The following is a 26,298-nucleotide window of genomic DNA, read 5'->3' as shown; positions in this document are numbered from 1 at the left end:
TGTGTAGCACCCCTTTAAGGAAGAGTTTCACGTTGAGTCTGGCTAGCAAGGGTGAATCAAGAGGCAAGCAGGCTGAAATAGCAGAAAGGTGTACTTTCACTGAGGAGTAGGAAGGTCCACTCTATCAAATGACACACATACGCAAGAACCAGGGGGGTATTAGCGATGAACGGGGCCTTGCCCTTGTCCAGACACCACTCAGACAATCCTTCCCATTTAGCTAGGTAAGATTTTCTTGTTGTAGGTTTCCTGGCCTCCCTCAGGACTGAAAGCACGTCCTCTGATTAGTGGTGTCTGAAAGGGATCAAAAGTTTATCACCCACAATGTCAGGGATAACATCTGCAAGTGTGGGTGGAGGAGAGTTCATTTTTCTTGGGTCAGGAGGTCCACCTTGTAGGGTAATAACTTGTAGTGATTGCCCTTGGCTAGAATGAGAAGTACGGGGAACCAGTCTTGCCTTGGCCAGTAGGGAGTCACTAACAAGATTTTTGGTTTGTCGTCCTTGATTTTCAGGAGGACTTTCTGAATCATTGGGAAAGGGGGGGGGGGAGGCATACAGAAACTTCCCCTCCCAAGAGATGTTTAAAGCATCTACTCTCCATGCTAGAAGGGATTAGGTCTGAGTAGAAGGTCTGCAGTTGCCTGTTCTGGGGGGAGGTGAACAGGTCTATTTGAGGAGTGCCCCCACTAGTGGACTATATCTAGGAAGACAGTCCTGTTCAGCATCCATTCGTGTTGTGGAGAGGATGTCCTGCTTAGGAGATCTGCTTGTTGTCCTGCAAGGGGATATAGCTTGCCTGCAGGGACAAGCTGTGGCGAGAGGCTAGATCTCTTATCAGCAGGGTTAGTCTGCACAGCTGATAAGCCTTTGTTTTCTCCCTGTTTGTTGAGGTACTACATTACAGTAGTGTCGTCGGTCACTATCAGAAGATTCCTGAGAGAAGTACAGGAGTAAAGGTCTTTAGAGCTAGGAAGACTGCTGTCATTTCTCTGACACTGATGTGTTTGGCCTTTAGAGAAGGGTGCCAGTTTGCCTGAACCCTGTAAGATGCCAGTGTCACACCCCAACCTAAATCTGAGGCATCTGTATGCATTATTTGGGATGGGGTGATAGGCAGTAGTGGAAGTCCCGGGTTTAGCTGGACTTGTTGGTGCCACCAGCTGATTTCTGTCTTTAGACTGGGAAGAAGGGGAACAACTTGTTCTAAGTGATTCAGGTGCTGGGACCAAATGTTTTTTTGAGGTACCACTGTAGCTTGCACAAGTGCATTCTGGCCAGTGGTAGCATAGGGATGGTTGCTGCCATTAAGCCCAGGAGATGAAGGAATTGCCTTGCAGTTACTTTCTGAGAGTGTAGGATTGTCCTTGAAGTGGGTTATCAGGGATAGTACCTTGTCCTGTGGGTGAAGGCCTTCATTTTGTCAGTTCTGATTCTGTAACCTAGAAAAATCTTGTCCTTGTTTGGGTTCAACGAGGACTTTGGGAGGTTGAGGGTGAACCCCAGATTCTGCAGAAGGGACATGATGAAGTGCAGATGCTTTGAGGGGGTATTTTGTGACTCTGCCAGTATTAGGATGTTGTCCAGATAGGGGTAAATCTGGATTCCTTGAGTTCTACAGAAGGCAATGGCTGGGGCTAGGCACCTTGTAAACACTCGGGGGGCAGTGGACAAACCAAAGGGCCAAGCAGTAAATTGGAAATGAGAGGAGGGCCCAGAGAAACACAGGAATCTTCTGTGGGAAGTCCTGATGGGTATGTGTAGGTAGGCCTCTTTTAGGTTCAAGGTGGCCATAAAGACTTTGGCCGGAATAAGAGGTAGCAGGGTGGGAAGTGACAGCATTTTGAAGGTGGGTACCTGAAGGTGAAGATTTAGGAAGGAGAGGTCTAAGATGAGTCTTCAGGGGCTGTCTTTTTTAGGGAGCAGGAAGGAACGGGAGTAGAAACTCTTTCCTTCCTGTCCCGAGGGAATAGGTTCTATGGTACTTAGCTTCAGCAGGTCTGACAAAACTTGTGGAAGGAGATGTAGCTGTTTTTTGGGGGGATATGGGATGCCTTTCCTGAGTGTTTTTTCTTTCCAGGAGAGGAAATATCCTTTTTGGATAATGGATAATACCCTATTAGTCTGTGATGACAGTTTGCCAGAAAGGGAGGCAGTGGGGAAGGCGTGCAGAAAGTATAAGGTGGGAAAGGGAATCACACATTGTTGGGACCTCCTCTGTCCTGAAAGGATTGTCTGGGCTGAGGATGTGGTGCATTAGGTCTGGATGTGGTAGGTCTTCTTGCCCCTCTTCTAGACCTGGAAGAGGAAGCACCCATCTGTGGAGGGTTACGCCTTACAAAGGTGGTCTTAGCAGGGTAGTTTCTACAATACTTGGGAATGGGGGGACACCAGTAAATGTTTAATGTCCTGCAATTCCTTACTTTTTCTTGCAGGTTCTTGAAGAGATCTGCAGATTGTTTCTCAAAAAGGAAATTGTGATCCAGGAGGGCATCCAAGATCTTGGACTTGAAGTCTTCTGGGAGATTCTGAAGTCTTAGCCAGGAGTATCTCCTGAGGACAGAAGCAGATGCAGCACAGCGGGCAGATGCTTCTGCAGCATCATAGCTGCATCTAATCGATTGCTTGCTACTTGCCGAGCTAGGGACAGTTTTGGAGGGTATGTCAGCCTTAATGGGGCTGTCAGGGATAGAAGCCAGCATGGAGGAGGCTTGAGACACCAAGTCCAGAGCATACTTAGTCATGTGGGTCAGATAATTAATGGCTCTGAAAGCCAATGTGGAGGAGGTGTATACATTCTTGCCAATCCTATCCATAGATCTGCTGTCTTTATCAGTGGGTAGGAAAGAGGTGGAAGGAAGCAGTCTGGATTGCTTATAAGGGAAGGCAGCAATCACTGTTAGGTCTGCCAACGGTGGTTTAACTAAGAATGTTTGCTTATCTGGCACCTTGTAGAAGCGGTCTGGGCGCTTGGGGGCAGGTGGCTGTGAGTCTGGGGACTTAGATGCTGAATTAAAGGCATCCAAGTAAACAGACAGAACTGGAGGAACAGCAGAAGGGGAAGGGGATTCTACTTGAAGGAACTCAAAGTACCTCTTTTGGGTGTCAAGTCATTTGTGAGGTATCCCATTTGAAATAATCTTTCATCTTGGTGATGGTCTCACCAAAGGTAATATCCGCAGGGGGAGAATCCCATTCAACAGATTCCTCATCAGGAGAATACTCCTCCTTGGGAGATGCAATCTGGGAGGTATATGATATAGAGTCCTCTGAGGATAAAAAGGAAGAATCATGCTCTTCCTCCCTAACCAGAGAGGTCATGGGAGGGGGTTAAGAGGCTGAGGCGAACAAAGGCCTGCATGATGGAAGAAGTGAAGGACTGCAAATCTGATGGGCCTTCTGCAGTGGAGGAGGCATGCTTGGTTTTCTGTTTCTTTTTGGTCAGGGTGGAAGTTGGAATCGGCCTTGAGTCAGGTTTTGAAGCAACTGCTTCAGAAGTCTGGACACTGGTCGGAGGTAACGCACAGAATCAGGTTCCCCCTCGACATTGACAGTAGTCAGTGTCTGGGTAAGCTCCAAGGACATGCCGGTCAGCTGAGCAACGGCTTCCCAAAAGGTCATCTTTGAAGTCGACTGATCCACCAGGTGCCCCTCAGCTCCTAAATCGGCAGTTGCCGAGGCGTCCGGTAATGAACTGGTAGGCAAGAAAGGACTAGGAATCTTGGCCTTCTTACGTGGAGGTTCAGATGTGGCCTCCAATGTGGGATCCATTCTTAGGGCTAACTGCTTAATGTGCTGATTTTCTAGGTAAAGGTCTAATGCGGCCAGATGGCTGTGTAGGGTCTTCGGCACAAATGACTGACAAATGGAGGAGGCAGAATGGTCATGCTCCCAGCCTAAGCAAAAAAACACCTATCATGGGTGTTTTTATGGAGTATCTGATGCCCGCATTAGCATTTACCCTTTTTACCCAACATCAGCTAAAAATTGCTACAACAACCAAGCCTAAGCAATAACAATCAGCTATGTAAGGAAAGACAGAAACCCAATGGGTTACTTAGCTTTTAGATGCAACCTCTGAGAAGAAGCGATCACATGATGCGTCAGTCTGCAGCTGAAAAGTTCTGAGGATTGTGCGTGCAGACGTAACATTTAAGGCCCCTGGTTTATGGCCTCACTTCTGACATCCCACGCACGCTGCAATAGCCAAGCTGAAGTATTTGTATAGAAGCCAACGTACAAGGTGCCTGAGGGCAGGAAATCCCACAACTAGAATACTGTAGCATAGGAATAGGACATCTTGGGGTACTCAGAGGCCCCACAATATCCATAGCTACCCTCTGAAACAGCTCCTCAATTACAGGCAAAGGCATCAAAGGAGCTTTCACCTCGTCTCCTGCCCTGCCTATCTTCTGGCACTGCTCACAGGTCCTGCAGTACCATGTTACATCCCTGGAAATGCCAGGTCAATAAAGGTTCTGAAAAAAATCTTTGTACACTTTATGCCCATATGACCTGCAAAGGGAATGTCATGGGGTATAGCTAGAAATGCCAGATGGTAAGCTCTGGACACTACCAACTGCTGTATTCTCTCTCTCACCCTCTAGCACTCCTTCAGGGGTCCACACTCTTGTCCAGTAACCTTTTGTCCCAGTATACAGACTCCTCTTTTCCCTGACAATAAGGTGCCTCCCTGGCCACCTCCCTCAAGCCTTGTAATGCAGGGTCTGACAGCTGTCTTTGTAACCCTTCCCAGCTCCCCTTACACAGGAAGTCTGGCATCCTCTGACAGCAGTGCCTCACTGTCAGGCTGGGTACTACTACTCACCTCTGCCCTTGCAGCCACTCTGTCCGAGAGAACATCAGACCCACAAGCAGCTGTGGCTCATCTTCAGTATCACTGCTACAGGGTAGCTCCCTCCCAGAAGTAGCCACCTCACCAGTCCTGGCTTCAAGCATGCGGTCTTGTCTGGGTCCTTCGCAGGCTACCAGACCAACATGCTTGTCTCCAAGCCTGACTGCATGTAACTGCATGCACATAAAGTAATGGATTATCAAAATCATTCCCCATCAGGACATCTGCGGGGATACCCTCAAACACACCTACTTGCTTGCTTCCTTTTCCACCTTCCCAGTTAAGGTGAGCCCTAGCCAAAGGTATTTGGAATGGGGTCCTTCCTAAAGCTCTGACTGGAGTAGACTGTCCAAGCAAATAGTGCTCCTCTAACCATTGCAGTCTTCACAATAGTTAGGTCAGAGGCTCTCTCTCTCTCAGCAGTGGCCTGTTTCCCATCTACTAAGATAGGATATAACCTCTTGCTGTAGTTTGGTACCCTTGCGGTCTCCAGATAACTTACTGCTGGCATTCTGTAATTCCCACTTACTAGCTCTCCCGCCTTTTGTTCCCCACCTTGCCTCCTTGGACATCTATATGCTACATGGCCCCACTGGTTGCATTTATAACATTTAACCATTGATCCTGGCCGTGCACCTGAACTAGTGGCTTCCCCTGTTACTGGTTGACTGTTGGGGCGGTTTAGGCTGCCCACCATGGGTTCCCTTAGATCCATGAGCAGCACTGCGTATCCCTTTCCTGTGCAATAATCCCCTACTTGCTATGTATAAGTCTCCCTTTTCCCCCAACTCATCTGTGGTATTGCATTCTCTATATGCCAACCAGATTCTCATCTCCTCAGGCAAAGTGCTAGGGGCTTGTTCCCTCACCAAAAGGTCTGCCAGCCTTTCAAAAGTGGTGACCTGACACCCACTCACCCACCTATGAAAATAAGTGCTTAGTTCAGCAATATATTCACACACACATCTGCCTTGCGTCTATGCTCACAAAACTTTTTTCTATAAGCTTCAAGTGTTAACTTGAAACACAAACAATTTTTAACTGTATTATAATTTAAACAATCAGTATAAGACAATTTAGAAACAGCAGTTACAGCTTTACCATTGAGTAAGGAGGTCAGGAACCACACCCAGAGTCTTTGGGTCAACATTATACTGTTTAGATACCCTTTCAAACATATGAATAAAACTATTAAAATTATCACCCTCTGTAAATTGTGAAAGAAATTTACTGATCTTTATTGCTTCTGGGGTTCGGTGATTTCCTTTCCCAATTACCTCCATACCTCTGGCAAAGAGTCAGCATTTCCTTTTCATGTTGTCCCTGCCTCTCATTTTCTTCAGCTTCCAGACGTCTCATTCTTTCTGCTGCTCTCATTCCATTTGTTTCTCCAGCTGCAGTCTCATTTTCTTCAGCCTCCAAATGCCCCATTCTCTCTGCTGATTTTATTTCCAAACATCTGGCCTCCTTCCATGCCAGTCGAGAGACCAAATCAATGAGCACTTCGATGGGTGGAGTCACCCATGAGGTAGACAGGTCAGCTCTGAAAGTCTCCAGGAATACAGACTCCTCTTGGGAAAGGTTGTCAGGGGACCAACCAACCCTCTGCTTTAGGAGTTCTAAGATGTCTCCAAATGAGATGTTTTCGGGTGGTGACCTTGGGGACCATTCTCCCTCATCAAAGAACATATCATTCTTTCTGCTGCTCTCATTCCATTTGTTTCTCCAGCTGCAGTCTCATTTTCTTCAGCCTCCAAATGCCCCATTCTCTCTGCTGATTTTATTTCCAAACATCTGGCCTCCTTCCATGCCAGTCGAGAGACCAAATCAATGAGCACTTCGATGGGTGGAGTCACCCATGAGGTAGACAGGTCAGCTCTGAAAGTCTCCAGGAATACAGACTCCTCTTGGGAAAGGTTGTCAGGGGACCAACCAACCCTCTGCTTTAGGAGTTCTAAGATGTCTCCAAATGAGATGTTTTCGGGTGGTGACCTTGGGGACCATTCTCCCTCATCAAAGAACATATCTTCTGTAACAGACTTGTGGAGAGTTCAAGTGCCTCCATTTATACTTTCTGTTCCTGGGAACTTTTTCAGTGGGATGATCCACAGAAGTGTCAGAAGAGATTAGTATACCCTGTTGGTTGTTCTGGAGACTAGCTTGGGCTGGCTGTCTCAATGGCACAGCTGGCTGAGGCTCTAGACGTAGAGTCTAATGGAGTTGGGTACTCAGAGTCAAAGAGGGGGCAGAAGTCTGAACTCTAGGAACAGAGAAGGCTCTCTTCACAACCTCAAACACAGAATGCCTCAGAAAAGGAGGCAGACGGCTCTAAGAGATGCTTACAGGCCAAAGGCTCCCTCTACCCCAAAGACAGATTACTTGAGAAGGGAGATGGTGCAAATCTATCTAGCACTAAAGCTCGACTTGGCAAAAATGGCTGCAAACAGCTTCAGAGTCAACTCCAACACCCTGGATCCTGCATTGACGCTACAGATTGGAGTCTCATCTGGCTCTGAAGTACTCTGTGCCAGACAACTCGGAGATGCCACCAGATCTGACAATACCAGTATCTTCGGATCCGATGCAGACTCCAGAATCTTTGGATCAGATGTCTTCAAAACCAATAGTTGGATTGCAGAAGGAGCCAATAACAGGTGAGTAGTTCTGACAAGGGTCTCTGAACCTGATGGGGTCATAGCTGGAAGAACCCCCAGACGAATGTGTCAAAAGGAATTTTCTCATCATCTTGTCCACATCGGCTTCAGTCAGCCTCTTGGAAGGTTGTATACAGGATGCTGCAGATGATGGTTTGGAGTGGTGTCTCAGTAATTACTCCGAAAAAGAGGAAGGGAGCCAAGAAGAGTGATGATAGAGAACCAGATGCAGTGATCAGATTCAACGGGATTTTTCCAGCTGAGAATTCGGATCTGAAGAGGTTGGATCCAAAACTTTAGCCACTTTACTGGGAAGTTCAGATACAGCAACCGAGAAAGTCATCAGATCCAGGTAATGTTTTATCGATTCTATATAAAGGGATTTCCCACTCTTATCAGCTGTTTTTGTGGGTTTGAGCCCCAGAGGATGCTGAAGCAGATTTAAAGGGGAGCAAACCTCTTAAAATTAGCTTTTTTTTCCCCCATCACTCAAGGCTCTAGGACTGAAGACCTTACAAATATCACAATTCGAATCAAGTTGAGCTGGGCCTAAACAGACACGCTTTGAATGAGCATCAAACACCAGAATTTTATGGCCACATATTTTTGAAACAAGGCGGCTTATCAGACATGATCTAAGAATTCAAAGGATTAAACATGAAAAATGATTAATAGGAAAAATACATATATATATATTTTTTTTTTAACAGAAGGAAGATTAGAAAAAAATACCAGCTATGGTAAAAAAAGGAGTACTAAATAGTACAACAAAGGGGAATACCAACAATGGTATTCAAGATATACACAAGTATATAGAAACAATTTGAAATAGGAAAGGGGGCAGAAATCTTAATAATAATATAGGACGGGAGGAACTGATAGAAAATTATAATATTATAAAGCTATGAAGTTTTAAATTTATAAGTTACAACGCACAGCAAAATTGCTGTGTGCGACAGCATACAGTGACCGTGTCCATACTCCAAGGAGGCAAACAAGACCTGAGGTATGTTAGGTGACTAGGGAATTATGGATAAGAGAGGAGGTCAAGAGTTTTAGGGTTCCACAAGCAGGAAGAAGCAGCAGAGTCAGATCAGATCCAAACCCAACTGTTGAGGAATGAAGGAAAACGAAATCAGCAGATCAAATGATACATTTGACTATAAACTAAACTGCAACAAATGCAGAAGTAAAACAATCACCAGGGCTATTGCAAATAAACAGACACAAGAAAAAAAGCACTTAAAACTACCAAGTAACATCTTCAGACACTCACCAAAACATTGTCTTTGCAATGGATTTTGTTTTTGCCACTGATTGAAATGTCATCCACTCCTGAAAGGATTAATTTAACTCTGTTTCCATTTTGTTCCTTTAATTTTGCATGGAAAATATCACCTTCTGCCCAAAGGCTAGCTTGTTTTCTGTAATAAAAGTAAACTTAGCATTAACTATCTACAAAACATTCAGGTTTAGCCTGCTAACCACAATAAACCTTCCAGGTGACTAACTATAAGCAAGCCGATATTATGAAAATAAAATATATGTTATACATTATCTGTATTCCCCATATAGGGTGATCTAAGAAGAGGTTCTCTTCAATAAGTTCTTAGGAACTTCCTCTTCTGATGGCCCATTTTTTTTCTTTTTCACACTGAGGTGCGTAAGTAATGATGGGATCTGAGCTGCACCACTCACTTTTATATGCCCCATTTACAAAGAAGCACAATCTACAAGACATGGGAAAAAAAACTATAATCATTCAGAGTCACAGAGATCTCCTTTCCTAGCCAAAAGATGAAGGGTCCCATTTGTAGATGATGGGGGAAGGGGGGGGGGGGGTAATAAACACCCCAATGCAGAAATTCTTCTCAAAGAATGACTGATATGCTAAGCACTGACATACTGAGTTTTAACTTGGGACACTCACATTTTAACAAGTAATTTGGTCTCTGTCTTGGACCATCTTTCCCTGGAAATGCCCTCCCACCCCAAAAAAAGGAAGTGTCCGTGGTCACTGTGGCTATAGGTGGAGGAAGGGTGAAGGGTCCAATGAGATGGAGGTCGTCTGTAAGAATCCACCATTGCAGATGACATCTGCAAATCAGAGTTAGCTTGACTGGGGTTGACAACGGATGGAGCACAATAGACCACTGGGCAGCTAGGGTCCACTGGAGGTACTGCATGAAAAACTGGCAAGCAGGACCAAAAGAATGGCAGCTGACATTGACCCTATGACCATGAGGACCATCTGAGCTGCTGGTGTCAAGGTGTATAGTAACAGCTGAAAATGCTGTCTCAAAGATCTTATTCTCTGTGGAGATAGAGCAGCTATCTGGGTAGTTGTGTTCAACTGTGTTCCTATGAACTCTTATGTCTTGTATGAGAGACTTCTTTGATTTCACCACATTCACTGCAATTCCCAGGAAACTGAAAAGTTGTAGCATGACCTGAATGGCTTGAAGTAGTTGATGCCTTGTAGGTGCTGTTAGGAGCCAATTGTCTACATATGGAAACACCTGGCATCCTTGCAGACAGAGGTTGCCTGCAACCACTGCCATGCATTTGGTGAACACCCAGGGAGCGGTGGTGAGACTAAAGGGCAATGCTCTAAATTGGTAATGATTGGCTCCCAGCTGGAATAGCAGATGTCTCTTGCAGCGCCTATTTTGATATGACAGTATGCGTCCTGGAGATCTATACAGCACATCCAATCATCCTTGAGAAGATGTGGCAGAATGGACTGCACCACAACCATGCGGAACTTCGACTTAAATAAATTCAGATTGCTAAGGTCCAAGATCAGTCGAAGGTCCCCTGTTTGCTTTGGCACCAAAAAAGTGCGGGTTCCTCATCCTTGTTGTTCAGCTGGGACCTCCTGGGTGATTCTCTCGAAGTTTTTGAACCTCTTGGAAGGCATTCTCCCGCTTACTGGGTGGCACACTGGAGAGAGATCTTCCGGAACTGGGAGGAGGAGGGGAAAAGCGAATATAGTAACCTCTGGAAATTATGTTTAACACTCAGGTGTCATCTGTTATGTTTCTCCAGGCATCTGAGTGCAACAATAGTCTGTCCCCAACTGCCTCCAGGAGGCAAAAATTAGATCTAGGCTCCAGTGGCCCTGAATAGACCTGCCGTCCAAATGTACACCCCAGGCATAGTCTGATGCATCTGTGATTAGGGTCTGGGCAGCATAAGGTTGTGTAAAGGGAAGCCCCTTGTTGTGGTTGCATACTACTGCCCACCAAAGGAACTCTTTCCTTAGACAAGGTATCATAGGTATGACAGTTTCCAGGTCTGGAGAATGTTGGCACCAAAGACTTTTTAAGTACCATTAAAGTTTCCTCATATGCACTCTGGCATATGGAATTAGTAGAATGCAGGAGGTCATGAACCCTAGAGCTTGCAGGATTTTCCTTGCAGATAGCTGGGTTCTGGTGGCCATTTGAAAGAAGTAGCCTGTCACACAGGCTTGTTTTTCTGGAGTAAGGAATGCCATCTGGGATGCTGTGTCCAAGCTTGCTCCCAGGAATACAATTTTTTTGACTGTGGACTAGTTTGGATTTCTTTTCGTTGATAGTGTACCCCAGGGGAGGTTAGAAGGTCCTTTACAAATGTCAGGTGCTGCAACAGCTTTTCCTGTCTGCCTGAATCAGGCAATCGTCCAAGTAGGGGTAAATGTGAATATTTCTCAGTCTGCAATAGGCAATGTCTGGAGTCAGGCATTTTGTGAAAACTAGGGGAGCAGTGGATAGGCCAAAGGGAAGTGCAGAGAACTGATAATGCATAGATCCTGCCCTGAAATGTAGACATTTCCTGCAGGAGTCCCTGACTGGGATGTGCAGATAGGCCTCCTTTAGGTCTAGGGTGGCTAACCAGGCATCTTTGGACAACACCGGGAGAAGCTGCTGTAGGGTGGTTATCTTGAATATTGGTACCACCAAGAAGATGTTTAGAATGGATAGATCTAAGACTGGGCGCCAGGTGTTCTCTTTTCTGGGTAGCAGGAAAAGTCTGGAATAAAAACCTTGGACTATCTGTTCTGCAGGAACAGGGTGAATTGCCCTTATGAAGAGCAGGGACTGAACTTGGTTTTGTGCCTCTGCCCATTGGTTTGGGGGAAGGTCTGGGAACCCTTTTGGGATTGGCAGCATGTGGAAATAAAATTTGTACCCCTGGGATACTATGTTGAGGGCCCATCGATCGTTGGTGATGGAGGTCCAGTTTTTTGCATGATGGGCAAGTTTTCCTCCTAGGGGCATGAGCAATTGGGCAGAGGTGAGGAGAGGAGTTGAGAAGTCACTGTGAATTCTTTCCATAAGGGGGTGGCTTAGCACTTCCTGTTTTAGAAGTGGAGGTACTCCATTGCTTAGATCTCTGCATACACCCTGAGACTGTAGTCTGTGGGGGTCTGTTTCTCCTAGGTCTAGTTTGAGGTGGCCTTGAGGGGCTGGAAAGGGCCAATGTTTGGAGGGGCAATGCCTACTGAATCTTGGAGGTGGCATGTGCAAAAAATATCTGTGTCTGCAGAGACTTAGCTTTTTCTCCTATCTTTTTTAAAATCTCTTCTGCTTTGGTGCCAAACAGATTGTCCTTGTTCAGAGGTGCGTCCAACAATTTTGATTTGACATGGTCTGGCAAGGTCTGCCCCTTAAGCCAAGCATGCCTTCTAAGTACAGAACCTGTGACTGCTGACCTGCAAGATGCTTCTAGGGCGTCAAACCCACATTGCAGGGTATATGCTTGCTGACTTGGCTTGCAGAATGCATAAGCTCCTGTAATTCATTATTTTCTGCACAGTCAGGGAAGGGAGACAACTTCTGCTTAATAAGTTCCATAGTATGTTGCTGGTATTTCAGCATGTGAAAATGACAATTTAATGCTTTAATGGCAAAGTTGCAGAATTGTACACTTTTTTACCCCATCTGTCTAAAGCTCGGGAATCCATGTCTGAGGGGGTGGGATTCTTATCTGTAGTTGCTTTTATTCTTTTTGGTCCTTGGGAGATGACCTCTGGGGTAAGCAGTAGGATTTTTGAAGAGAAATTTGTGCGAGTCAGGGACTTTGTAGTACCTGTCAGGTTTCCTGGGAGCAGGGTGTAAAGTATCAGGAGTTAGACTGAATTCCATAAAGACATCATCCACAACATCCAGAACAGGAGGGATAGCTAAGGGTCTATGCTGTGGTAAATCTAAAAATTTCCCGAGTCTCTTTTTGGACTGAGGATAGATAATCCTGGCATTCCCAATTGAAATGCTCTCTTAGTATGTAGGGTTTCATCAAAAGAAAAATCCTCTGGAAGGGAGGCAAAAGGAATGGATTCCTCTGCATCGGAATCCTCCTATGTAGATAAGGGCATGTCTTCATAATCAGAAACCCCAGATTTGGACTCTTGGTCAGATAAAGCTGCTGGGGACAAGTCTCTTTCTTTTAACAGGGGAAGGCTGGCTTCCCCTAATCAGCATGATAAGGTCTTCTGCCATTTTAAGCATCTGTGACTGTGGCAAGAAGCAGGCACTTGAGTTAGGATTGTACGTTTTTGGGCATAGATCATACTCTTGGCCTTAGCAACTCGGTAGTTTTAGAAAGAACTGAAGACATGAAAAGTCATTGGTTTGTGTCGAATATTGGTAGTTCGAAGAGCTTCCTCAAAAGCCGGTGCCTGCAGAGTGGCTCCGGACCCATCCAAGTTAGAGACATCCGTAGGTTCTGTATTCAAAGAAGAGTCTCGTGGCATACCGGACTCCGAACGGGTCTCGGTAGCGGCCTGCGAATCCATCAAAGTGGGCATCAGGGGCTGCGAAAGCACCTCACTGAGTACCAGTGAACTGGCGACTAGCTTAACGGAAGCATCGTTGGCATTTTTGGACCTGTGTGGTCCGTCTGTCTTTATCCTTACTTTTTTTTCAGAAGATCGGTAGTCAGATGGCTTACCGAAGCCATTTCATAATATGAAGATCGAGAATTAAAGTATTTAGATACAATAAGGGCCCGATGATGAATAGTTCAGGCGTTGAACAAAGTACAAAACTGGCAGCGAGGTACATCATGGTCTGGGCCTACTCAGCTGATGCAGTAAGAAAGGAAATCTCGCTGTGGTATATGCTTTCCACAGGCGAGAGAATTGTTAACTTTTTCTGACATCGGTTAGAGCAGGAAAAAAGAATCCCCAACGGGGCACGTAGCTTTAGAAGACTTCAGCTTCAATTTCGGAAACAAAAACTCAGGTAGCAGCTGACCAGCACTCGTGCGAACTGTTTCTGCCTCGGACTCCTTGGCAAGAAAGACTGATGTAATGGCATCGGCTGCCTGTTTTTATACCACTGATGACCTGACAATCAGTCCTGAAGCGACAGCAACGAACGCAGAAATACTAAGCCTCTGGTATTCAGGCAGACTGATGGCTACTCCTGGCAGGATAACCCAAGTGTGATGACTGCAACAGTGAAACACGAAGAACATCTCCCAGCCTTTGGAGTGGAAGTGGTCCACTGTTTGGTTCTCTGCTGTCCCTGGGATAGGAAGTCTGGGTGGTCTGCCCCTGCGGGGCTTACCTTGCCCCTGTTTGCAAGGTGCAGGAAAGGACCAGTGTTTTGAGGGAAAATTCCTGCTGAACCTAGGAGGTTGTGCCTGAAGGAAATCTTTTACTGTTTGCATAGATTTTGCTTTGTCTTCCATCTTTTTAAGCACCTCTTCTGCTTTTACTCCAAACAAGCGGTCCTTATCCAGGGGTGCATCAAGTAATTTAGATTTGACATTATCAGGGAGAGGTTGTTCCTTCAACCATGCATGTCCCTAATGAGAGATCCTGACACTGCTGCTCTAATTGAGGCTTCTAGGGAGTCATATCCACAGTGCAATGAATGTTTAGCCACTTGACAAGTAGAGTGCAGTAAATCTGCTCTTTCGAATTGGCACAGTCAGGAAAGGTTAAAATCTTTTGTTTTAATACTTCCAAAATGTGTTGTTGATATTTTAACATGTGGAACTGACAGCTGAGTGCTCTGATAGCTAAGGTTGCAGAGGTTTATACTTTTTACCCCATCTGTCCAGAGTTCTAGAGTCCTTGTCAGAAGGAATGGGATTCTTCGCAGAACTAGCCTTAGCTCCTTTTGGTCCCTGTGTAATGACATCCGGGTATGCAGCAGGATTTCTGTACAGGTATTTGTGAGAATCCGGTACTCTAATACCAGTCATGTTTTCTGGGAGCAGGTGGGAGGGTGTCAGGAGTTAAGCTGGATTCATGGAAGACATCATCAACCACATCTAACATTGGAGGGATAGCCAAGGGTCTGTGCTGGGGCAGATCTAGAAACTCTTAGTCTTTTCTTAGACTGAGAGATGTCCTGGGATTCCCAGTGAAAATGTTCCCTGAGGGTGTGAAGGGCTTCCCCAAAGGAAAGATCTTCTGGTGGGAAGGCAGAAGGAATGGATTCCTGTGCATGTGAATCCTCATAAGCAATCAGAGGTTGTTCCTCTTCAAAATCTGAATAATCAGACTCCTCAAAATCCTGTTCTGTCAGAATTTCAGGAGAAAGGTCTCTTTCTTTTTAAAAGGTGTGGCCTGACTACTCCTGATAAGGGTGATGAGATCCTCTGCCATTTTAAGCATCTGAGCTTGGGGTGGTGGAGCAGGAGTAAAATGGTGGCTACAGGTAGTTTTCCTAGGAGTGGCCTTGCCTCTACGCCCAAGAGTCTCCATCGGTCTGAGAGAAATGGTAGTCGGAGAAGACGTAATTTTTTTGCCTAGATTAGGTAGTGCGAAAGACCTCCTCGGAAGCCAGTGCCTGCGTCGCGGCTCCGGACCCAACCAAGGCAGACACAACCAAATGCTCGGAAGACGAACAAGATTTCCATGGCATAGCGGACTCGGAAAGGGTCTCAGTAGGGGCCTGCGATGGTATCAAACCAGGCATCATGGGCTGTGAAGGCGCCTCACTGAATTCCAGAGAACTGAAGACCTGCTTAACGGGAGAGTCAATGGAAGACTTAGCTTTGTGTTATGTCTATCTTTATCCTTACTTTTTTTGGAATGTCTACGAATTGTTGGCTGATGGATGCCATTTCAGAATACGAAGACGGAAGACGAAAATTCCTGGCTACAATAAAATCTCTACAATGAATGGTTTTCGTGTTACAGAGGGCACAGAACCGGCAATGAGGGACGTTGTGATCTGGGCCTAAACAAATGACGCAGTATGAATGGAAGTCTCGGTGTGGTATTTGCTTTCCACAGGCGAGACAATTGTTAACTTTTTCGGACATCAGTGCAAGAAAAAAGAATCCCCAATGGGGTACTTGTCTATAGACATTTTCAGCTGTAATTCCAACTCTGGCAGTGACTGACCAGTCACACTTGTGAACTGTTTCTGCTACGGGCTCCACAGCAAGAAAGACTGAAGGAATGGCATCAGCTGCGTTCCTTTACAGCACTGCCGACCTGACGTCAGGCAGCACGCCACAGCAGCCGATGCAGAAAAACACTGACTCTGGTATTCAGGCCAGCTAAGGGCTACCACAGCAGGGATAATCCCAGAGGTGATGACTGCAACAGTGAAACACAAAGAATGTCTGGTTCCGTCACTCCCTGGGACAGCATGTGACGAACGACAGGTGAAAAAAGAACGGTCTCATCTGGAGGATTAGGAAATATATCCTGGAAAGGAGGAATTTCCTCAATCACTTTTAACCATGACGAATGATCTTTAGAGTTAATTTTTTTAAAACTATCTGTTGCCATACAGAAAGGTGGAGATTCAGACTTTCTAGAAGAAAAATGGGGCTGCCAGGGTGAGAAGGGGGAACAAAGTCTCTTAAATAATAATTCTGACTTACTGGACTGTCCTTGGTTTTGGGAGTTTTCTAGAATTCTTCTTGGACCCCCCCACCCCCTTACCACTTCTTAAAGAACTGTTTACCTGTATTTTTTGGAGACTTATCTTGTTTCTTACCAAATCTGGAATAGAAGTTTGAGAATCCCTTGGAAAATTTGGAAATAGGGATGAAAAATCTTAAGAAATTCCCTGTATCAGCTTACTCCTTTCATCACAATTTACGATCACCTCTGCAACAGAGACCAAAACTAAATCTACAGTGTAAATAAAAAGTTAACACACCCGTGTTAAAATGCCAGGTTTTAGTGATCTAAAAAACTGAGACCACAATAAATCACTTCAAAACTTTTCCCTCCTTTAATGTGACCTATAACCTGTACTATTCAATTGAAAAATAAACAAATCTGTTAGGGAAAAAATATAAAAAATAAAAAATGTACAATAAGATGTTAAAGTGTGCGCCCCCTTAAACTAATACTTTGATGGAACACCTTTTGGTTTAATTACAGCATTCAGTCTTCTTGGGTAGGAGTCTATTAGCATGGCACATCTTGACTTGGCAATATTTGCCTACTCTTCCTTGCAAAAGCTCTCCAAATCTGTCAGATTGCAAGGCCATCTCTTGTGCACAGCCCTCTTCATGTCACCCCACAGATTTTCTATGGGATTTAGGTCTGAGCTCTGGCTGAGCCATTGCAAAACTTTAATTTTCTTCTTGTGAAGCCATTCTTTTGTTGATTTGGATGCATGTTTGGGATCACTATCGTGTTGAAGGGTGAAATTCCTCTTCAGCTTTCTAGTAGATGCTTGAAAGTTTTGGGCCAAAAGTGACTGGTATTTGGAATGGTTTATAATTCCCTCCACCTTGCCTAATGCCCCGGTTCCAGCTGAAGAAAAGCAATCCCAAAGCATGATACTGCCACCACCATGCTTCACCGTGGGGATGGTGTTCTTGTAGTGATGTGAAGTGTTGTTTTTGCATCAAATGTACCTTTTGAAATTGTGGCCAAAGAGTTCAACCTTGGTCTCATCAGACCAGAACACAATTTCCCACATGCTTTTGGGAGACTTGATGTATTGTTTTGCAAATTGTAGTCGGGCCTGGATGTTTTTCTGTGTAAGAAAAGGCTTTTGACTTGCAACCCTACCCCCATAGCCCAGACATATGGAGAATACGGGAGTTAATCACATATAGTACACAACTAGTACCCGACAAATTCCTGCAGCTCCTTCAGTGTTGCTGTAGGTCTCTTGGCAGCCTCCCTGACCAGTTTTCCTCTCCCCATCAATTTTGGAGGGATATCCAGTTCTTTGCAACGTCACTGTTGTCCCATTATTTTCTCCACTTTTTGATGACTGTCTTTCACTGCGTTCCATGGTATATCCAATGTTGTGGAATTTTTTTTATACTCTTCTCCTGACTGATACCTTTCAACAATGACATCCCTTTGATGCTTTGTAAGCTCTCTGCGAACCATGGCTTTTGCTGAAGCAAGCAACAGAGTACATGTCAGGAAAACCCTAGTAGGATGGCTGAACTTTATTTCGGGTTAATCAGTCTCTTTAACTGATGGCAGGTGTGTACCCAGGAAGACTGAAAGTTGTAATTAAATCAAAAGGTGCTTCAACAAACTAAAGGGTGCGCACACTTATGCAACCAGCTTTACTGTACATTTCTTATTTTTTTGTTTTTCCCCTATCAGACTTGTTTGTTTTTCGACTGAACTGTACAGGTTATAGGTCACATTAAAGGTGGGAAAAGTTTTGAAATGATTTATTGTGGTCTCTTTATTATATCACAAAAATTCTGGCATTTTAACAGGGGTGTGTAAACTTTTTATATCCACTGTACATCCAAAGGGGAATTTAAAATCTCATTTTTAACTTTTGGGAGGTTCTCAAAATGCAGCATGCAGACCTCTTTGAAACAGTACTTGTGGCCATAGCCTAAGTATCAGAGTCAGACACACCGTACATACAAGTATGTGACTTGAATAGAAGAAATTCAATTTAAAGTAGATTTTTCTGCACAAGAAGAAACTGTAGATAAAACATTCCTCATACTTTCACAATTTGTCAAGACAAACCTTAACATGTGTGTGGGTGCCGGGCTGGCAACTAGACACCGCAAAACTCCACTGCCAATCATGAGCGGACAGATGATCCGCTGTGGTGACCCCCTAACCGGGAAAAAGCCGAAAGAAGAAGAAAAAGAAGAAAAAACCTTAACAGGTGAGCCTGACAATTCAGAATTCTGAAAATCAAAGTTGCAGAAGCATACACTTTTTTTCAATACTTACCAATAATCTTTCCAGCCTTAACAGAAACAGTAGGATTAGAATTAACTAAAGTTACAGCTGTTGGATCAGGTTTGGGAAGAGTGAACTTTATACATCCTCTGCTTTTTAAAGGCAACTGGCTGACTTGTTAGGAAAACTGCAATAACACACACACACACACACACACACCCTCCCAAAGCTTGCAAAACTGGAGGAAAACACTGCTTGTGCTGTCCTGATGAGGTCATAAGGATAAAAAGTATGCATGTCCACAGGTAGTGGGGTTTAGCTTTATTGGCCTGAAATGGTCCATTAAAACGACAAAACAAGTCTTGGGAATTCAGAATCGCCAATGAATTGAAACACCTGAAGAAGTTCATTTAAGAAAGTGGACGAAAGCACAAACATTAAATATTTTTGGAGTGGAACCCTTGCCTCCTCTTGTGTGTTTCTAAAACAAATAAACATGGAAGGTGCCCTGAAGCTTTAGTAACTGGCCAGCTATTATATACGTGGCAGGATACAACCCATATAACTAAGGCTACTGCAGCAGTGATCAATATGATGAACATACCTATCTGAAAAGGCTAGAGTCATTCCCTGTGTCACAAACTACTTTCTATGCCCTCAGGGATCATATCATTTAAAACTTTCTTTTTCCTGATGTATTAGACAATACAGTCAACATTCAAAGATGAGATCAGAGTCTACATTAGAGAATACAAAATTAAATGGACAGATGTTCTTTATCTGTCAACTCCACTTGCATGTCAAAAAGTGAAAATCCCTGTCTGCCTTCAAACAGATGAGCATCCTAAAATGTTCTACAGGAGTTAAGGGCCTTGCCCTCCTTGAAGAGGCTGGTTGAGCCAGACAGTAATTATTAACAAGGCATCTCTCTGATCCAATATGACCTTGTGAAATGTCATTACAGAAAAAGTACAGTTTTGTACCTACCATAAATGTAGATGTCCGATAGGTATGCATCTGCAGTCCTTACATATGGGGTTGTCCTGCCTCAGGCAGCCCTTTGGTCGTCCGGATTCCAAAGTCTGGGTCCGGCGTCAGCTGATGTCGCCCTTTCCCCGACGTCAGAGCGCCTGGGGTATAAAAGAGTCAGCTGACGCCATCTTCCTCAGTTTTTCTTGCCCCAGATGCCAGGTGCCCTCTAAGGAAGGCTAAATTTGGAGAAATGCAAAATATTCCAAACATGCACAGTAATAAAAAACAAATACACCATAATAGATAACCCCAGCTAGCCATAAGAGGGATAAGTACCCAAGAAATACCACAGAGGGTAAGGAGGGAGTGAAAACCTGACCGCAGATGCATACCTATCGGACATCTACATTTATGGTAGGTACAAAACTGTACTATGTCCTTCAAGGATGCATCTGCAGTCCTTACATATGGGTAGAATACCATAGCCAAGCTGGGGGTGGTAGGATCTAAGAAAATGATGGTGTAGCTAAAATGCCCTGCAGGACTGCCGTAGCAAAGCCTGCTCTGGATCTGGAATATAAGGGCAAATTGTAATGCTTGGTAAATGTATGCACGGAGCTCCATGTAGCAGCTTCGAAAATGTCCTTGGTAGCCACCCCTCTTAAAAGGCTGTGGAGGTGGCTGTGGCTCTGGCGGAATGTGGCCTGATGTTAGCTGGCACAGTTTTTCCATGATAAGAGTAGCAGAATCAAATGCAATTTCCTATCCATTTTGAAATTGTCTGTTTGGAAATTGCTTTGCCTTGGATGCCTGCAGCATATGCTACCAACAGCTGGTCAGTTTTTCTGAAAGTCTTAGTTCTGTCCAAGTAGTAGCGTAACTGTCTGTGAATGTCCAGGGTATGCAGAAGTTTTTCTCCCTTGTTTTGCGGATCTGGAAAGAAGGTAGGCAGATGAATAGCTTGGTTCAATGAGACCCTGGATACCACCTTTTGCATGAATGAAGGATTGGTTCTCAAGGAGACTCTGTCCTGATGAAAAATAAGAAATGGTTGTACTGCCATGAGTGCCTGTAATTCAGATACTCTTCTTGCTGAGGTTATGGCCAGAAGGAAGGCAGTCTTCCAAGACGGGAACTGCAACTCTGAAGATGCTGCTGATTCAAAGGGAGGTAGAGTCAACTTTTCCAACATGAAGTTAAGGTCCCATGTAGGCACTGGTGGTTTTCTTGGAGGATTGATGCTTTTAATTCCTCTTAGAAACTGCCTTAGGAGAGGATGAGAGAAGACAGGTGGATCAGTATTGTATTCTGCTGAAATTACTGAAGCATGAATTTTTATGGAAGAGTAAGAAAGGCCATTGTGGAGCATTCCTGCCAAGTATTCCAGGATATGTGCCATGCTCATCACTGTGGCATCTAGGCCCTTTGCGGTGCTCCAAGTGTGGAATCTTTTCCATTTTGCTGAATATGCCTTTCTCGTGGAAGGTCTGCGAGCTTCCATGATGATATCCTTCACTCTCTTGGATAGCTTTTCCTGGTGAGGAGTCAAGGTATTCTCCAGGCTGTCAGCTGCAGGGTTTTCAGGCTGGAGTGCAGAGTTTTGTAATTGTGCTGTGTCAGAAGGAGTGGCCTTTGTGGTAGAGGCCACGGTTTCGTGTGTGACAGGCATCGTAACAGTGGGTACCAGTGCTGCCTCGGCCAATCCGGGGCTATTAGAATCACTTTTGGCTGTTCTGTCCTGATTTTCAGTAAGACCCTGGTCATTAGTGGAAGAGGTGGAAATGCATACACTGTTAGAGTATTCTAGTTGAAAGAGAGGGCGTCCACTTTCCATGCTTGTGGGTGGTATGTCCTTGAACAGAATTTCTTCAGCTGATTGTGGTGGGAGGTAAAAAGATCTATGTCCGTCCTTCCCCAAAATTGTGTTATCTGAAGGAAGATGTCTGGGTGTAGCATCCATTCGTGTGGATCCATGGTATTTCTGCTTAGGCTGTCCGCCAGTATATTGTCTTTTCCTGGCACAAACTGGGATGGCAGCTGTATATTGAGTTTTAGGGAAAGTTCCCAAAGATTCATTGCTAGTCTGCAAAGAGGGTAGGAATGCGTACCTCCTTGCTTGTTTATGTACCACATAACTGTGGTATTGTCTGTCCTTATTAGCAGGTGGCCAAAGTCCTTGAAGGTCTCGATTGCATGCATCACTGCCAGCATTTCCTTTTGGTTTATGTGCATGTGCAATTCTTTCTGAGACCATAGTCCTTGGATGCATCTGCCCTCCATGTGTGCTCCCCATCCATGGTCTGAAGCGTCCGAGGTAATGGTTTAGCTGGTTACTGGTTTGCTGAAAGGCAGACCCCTGTTTGACTGGCTTGCTTAGGCCCACCACAGGAATTCCTTTTGAAGGCATGGAATGAGTGGTATCAAAGTTTCTAGGCTGTGATTGTGCTGAGACCATAAACTCCTTAGGTACCATTGTAGTTTTCTCATATGCAGCCTTGCTTGTGGAATCAGAAGAATTCACGATGCCATGTAACCCAGGGCCTGCAGGATTTTCCTTGCAGTCATCTGAGTTTGTTTTGTCAGATTTTTGAAGTAATCCGGTAGTTGTCTGTTTTTCTTCTGTGAGAAAAGCCATTTGGGTGGTTGTATCTAGTTCCGCACCCAGGAAAGTTATTCTTTGGGATGGCACAAGTCTTGACTTGTGAATGTTGACTGTGTATCCCAAGGCCTGCAGAAGGCGGATGGCATAATTCAAATGTTTTTCCAAAGTTTGTTGGCTGTCCGCTTGTATAAGGCAGTCGTCCAGATACGGGTATATTTGAATCCCCTGAAGTCTGCAATGTGCAATTACTGATGCCAGGCATTTCGTGAATACTCTGGGCGCAGTAGATAAGCCAAAGGGCAATGCTGAGAATTGATAATGCTCTGAACCTGCAAGAAATCTGAGGTGTCTTCTGCAACTTGGTCTGATAGGGACATGCAGGTATGCCTCCCTGAGGTCTAGAGTTACCAGCCAAGACCCCTTGCCCAGCATGGGAAGGAGTTGCTGTAGGGTCAGCATTTTGAATTTTGGCACAATGAGATAAGTATTGAGTGCGGACAAATCGAGAATAGGCCTCCATTGTTTTTCTTTTCTTGGGACAAGGAATAGTCTGGAATAAAATCCTTGGCCTTGTTCTGCGAGAGGAACCTTTTCTTGCAATAGTTTGGCAATTTATTTTAAAGCCTCTGCCCTTTGATTTGGTGGCAGGTTTGGCATTCCTTTTCTTTTTGGTAATGTATTGAAATAGAACCTGTATCCTTTGCCTATTATTTGCAGTGTCCATTTGTCCCTTGTAATACTGTGCCAATTTCTTGAGAATAAAGACAATTTTCCACCCAAAGGTGCTTCTAATTGAGCCCTGGTTGGCGGGATCAAGGTGAAGTCATTGAGTCAGTCCTTGTGTAGCAGTTGTTGGTCCTGCACTACCTCGCTGGTTAGGAGGCTGCCATTGACGTCCTCTGTAGGAGCCTCTAGCTTGCCCTCTACCTCTGGCACGCCTACAGGAGCTGGCCGACCGGCACTTGCGAACTGCTTCTGGCATCACGCGGCAAGAAAGACTGAGGAAGATGGCGTCAGCTGACTTTTATACCCCAGGCGCTCTGACGTCGGGGAAAGGGTGACATCAGCCGACACCGGACCCAGACTTTGGAATCCGGCCGACTGAAGGGCTGCCTGAGGCAGGACAACCCATATGTAAGGACTGCAGATGCATCCTTGAAGGACATCAGAGTTCCAGGTGGAAAGGGGATATTGAGGGTTGCAAAAAAGACAGACAAATAGGATGACAAAAACAAAGACCTAATAAAGCCATGCAAAACAGCTTTTTCTGATGTGGATAGGAGGTGTGGGTTGCTAGAGGAGAAATATGGCTGTGCAAAGGAGTTACTTACAAAAACACAATTCAAAGTCCAGACATATGAAACGGTTGAGGTGCAATGATTTGATTTAGGACTGAGAATTACCAATTAAGGATTTAGGGTAAAATATATTTTGCTAGGGTTGAAATAGGCAAAAACTCCTAAACAGAAAGTGGATGCTAAAAATCACTTGACTCCCTTCCCATATCTCTGCCTGGTGGAGTGATTTATCCAATTCCAATGTGCCAGACAGTAGTATCCCCTTTTGTGAAATAGATTTATCAGCCTTGAGTAAGGCACCACTGTCACTAATTGGAAAAACACTGGAAAACGAGCTGATATAGGGTAATAAAGAGAAGAAAAAGACAGCCTAGTAGCATGGAGGGATAAAGTCCTGACATGGCCCAGGCAAACCAGGGATCATTTAGCAGCTCAGGAGTCTCAAACTGCTGTCAGGGAGGATACAAATGCCTATACCGTGTGTGTGTGTTGTATAAAAGGAAAGGAACTGTGGGTATTTAAATCAGTGAGTACTAGAATTAAGTACCTGATAAGCAGTGTCACCCATCAATATAAGCTGGGATCCCAAGAATTAAACTTAGAAAGCAAGCCCCTAACACAGTATGCTACCAGCAGATAAGGAAAAGGAAATGTCAGCAATAGTGCCTTGCACCAAAAAAGGCTTCTCACATACCCTCTCCTACTGTAATTCAGAACTTGCTGCAAAAACAAAAATGCAAAGCAGAAGATAGCCTTGATTAATTCAAGCACAGTTAACAGCCATCAATCAACGTTCTTCGGGTACTAAGATTTTTCTTCCAGGTTTACAAGACTCAATGAGAAACTGACAGCATAACACCAAACAAACATGCACACTACTTGGCATGTCAAACAGGAAGCTTGAGGCAACAAATGTGGTGTGCAATATGACCAGACAGTAACACAAGGTATCAAATGATTGCTTGACAGGACACCCGAACTCTAGAAAGAACAGACATTCAAAAACATTTAAAGTTCTCTCTGTATAATGGAACCAAACAAAACATCATGGTTCTGGCAACCAGCTCTGTGCTGTAAGTAGCTGAAGTCCTGACTAAACCTAGGTGACCAGAGTTGAAACAGTGGCTCAAGCACATAATGCAGCTGAGCAAAAAGGATGGGCAAGTCCATCTTGGGGATAAAGAGGTGGTTTCCTTCTGGCTCACCAATGCAGTGCAAGAAGAATTTGTGCTGTCACTTGCTCAAGCCAGTGATCTTGGCCCTTACAACTACATATGACGGAAAGGCAAAGGCAGTCCCAGTGGTGCTGGAGGTGCTTTCATTACCACAGAGTGGTTTTAGAACTGCCTCAGCTGCCAGAATGCTGACAAGGGCATAAGCAACACTTATGGATACCTGAAAGATGGGTTACCCAGGTGAGCTCATGCTCTTGTGCAGTGGTCTCTCATATGGAAGAAAGAACTGATTACCTCAAGAGGGGAAGGCTTGATTGCAAGCACAGAACAATTTGGCTCTGGTATCCTGTTACTACCAAAAAGATACTCCATTCATCACAGCTAATTTGTCCAGCAGCAATCATTGTAGCCACTCAAAAAAACAATAATGGAGAAAACTGTTACGATAGCTACATTTAATGTAAAAGTAAAATGGTCATTTGCAGCAGTTACGATGATACTAGTACAACAAAGTGAAATGTTGGTGCAAAGCAAAGACACACTCACTAGCTGGAAGCAGAAACAGTAAATCTAGTACAGTACACAACTATGACAAAGTACAACCATGTGTAGAAATCAGAGTTATTGGACTTTTTTCAACATGTCACATGCTGATTACAACACATTAAAGGGACAACTAATGGCCTAATACATCATTACAAATCATGTACAAGGCAAGCACACCAAGTTTATACAATTTCTAAATTATCCATTCCTGAACCAGAATCTAGATTTGGTGTGCTGTTTTGTACCTTGGCACCTTACCTTAACTATTAATTTAGGGTGGAAGTACTCAAGTGTGAAGAAGGATCTTTTGCCACAGCGGTGAGATTAGCTATAGTAGTCACCAACTACTAGCTTTGAGGAACGTAACAGGTATTTTTGCAATACTTTTTTTAAAGCCACATTTTCAATTTGCCAAACTTTGCAATCCCCATGCATGGTACACTTACTATGTCACCAAATGCTGACAGAGCCATTTTATATCTGTATATTTAAACAATACTAAAACTAGCATCAATCAGTGCTCACATTTAGCATTCAGTGACCTGGCATTGATATGCATTCAAGTAGCATAACGGACTATTTTATTGCTTTTAATAACTTAAGGATTTAACACTGCTCCTTCAACAACATTAGTTAAAACATACAAGTTAACTACTAACAATATAACTTGAAGTCAGAAATTAACTGGTAACCACACTGTTTTACTTTCAGACCATTACACTTGTTCCTCACCTCTCTTGACAGTTGTTGGCTTTCTACTTTCTAGTTGCAGTTTTCTTAGCTACTATCAAGAACAGGACTAAACATATTATTTAAGCCATGCGAGTACTAAAGCAACTCCCATGCATTCTAAAAATATATGCTGCCAAGAACCTTCTTCTGAAACATCACATCTCTAACTTGTCTGTGAAAAAAGTCATGTGGTGATACATAAACATTTCCATGCAAAAATGTTACATTTTAGAGATAGTTACATATCTAGGACTAAGACTTTCCCTTCCGCTGATCACACTTAATATCTTTAACTGTTCTCTCTATGCTATTTTTAACTTTATATTGTGTTGTCTTCTCAAATCTAATATTTTAATATATACTCTGCATATTACTCTTTTTT

The 26,298-nt window shown here is 44.2% G+C and overlaps 1 protein-coding gene across 6 annotated transcripts in view; it reads right to left on the bottom strand.

Moving 5' to 3' along the window:
* Positions 1-26,298, bottom strand: part of CDC14B (cell division cycle 14B) — a 2,772,169-nt gene that overhangs the window by 1,230,535 nt on the left and 1,515,336 nt on the right. For all 6 annotated transcript variants that reach the window (XM_044059784.1, XM_044059788.1, XM_044059789.1 and 3 more), the window contains one exon: positions 8,785-8,932. In XM_044059784.1, the coding sequence (XP_043915719.1) occupies positions 8,785-8,932 (148 nt within the window). The remainder of the gene's footprint in view (positions 1-8,784; positions 8,933-26,298) is intronic.

The sequence above is a fragment of the Protopterus annectens genome, chromosome 17.part0, assembly GCF_019279795.1.
Source record: "Protopterus annectens isolate FY-2018-M chromosome 17.part0, PAN1.0, whole genome shotgun sequence".
NCBI classification, from domain to species: domain Eukaryota; kingdom Metazoa; phylum Chordata; order Ceratodontiformes; family Protopteridae; genus Protopterus; species Protopterus annectens.
Note: the sequence above shows the minus strand (reverse complement) of the source record. Positions and strands in the feature narration are given on the sequence as shown.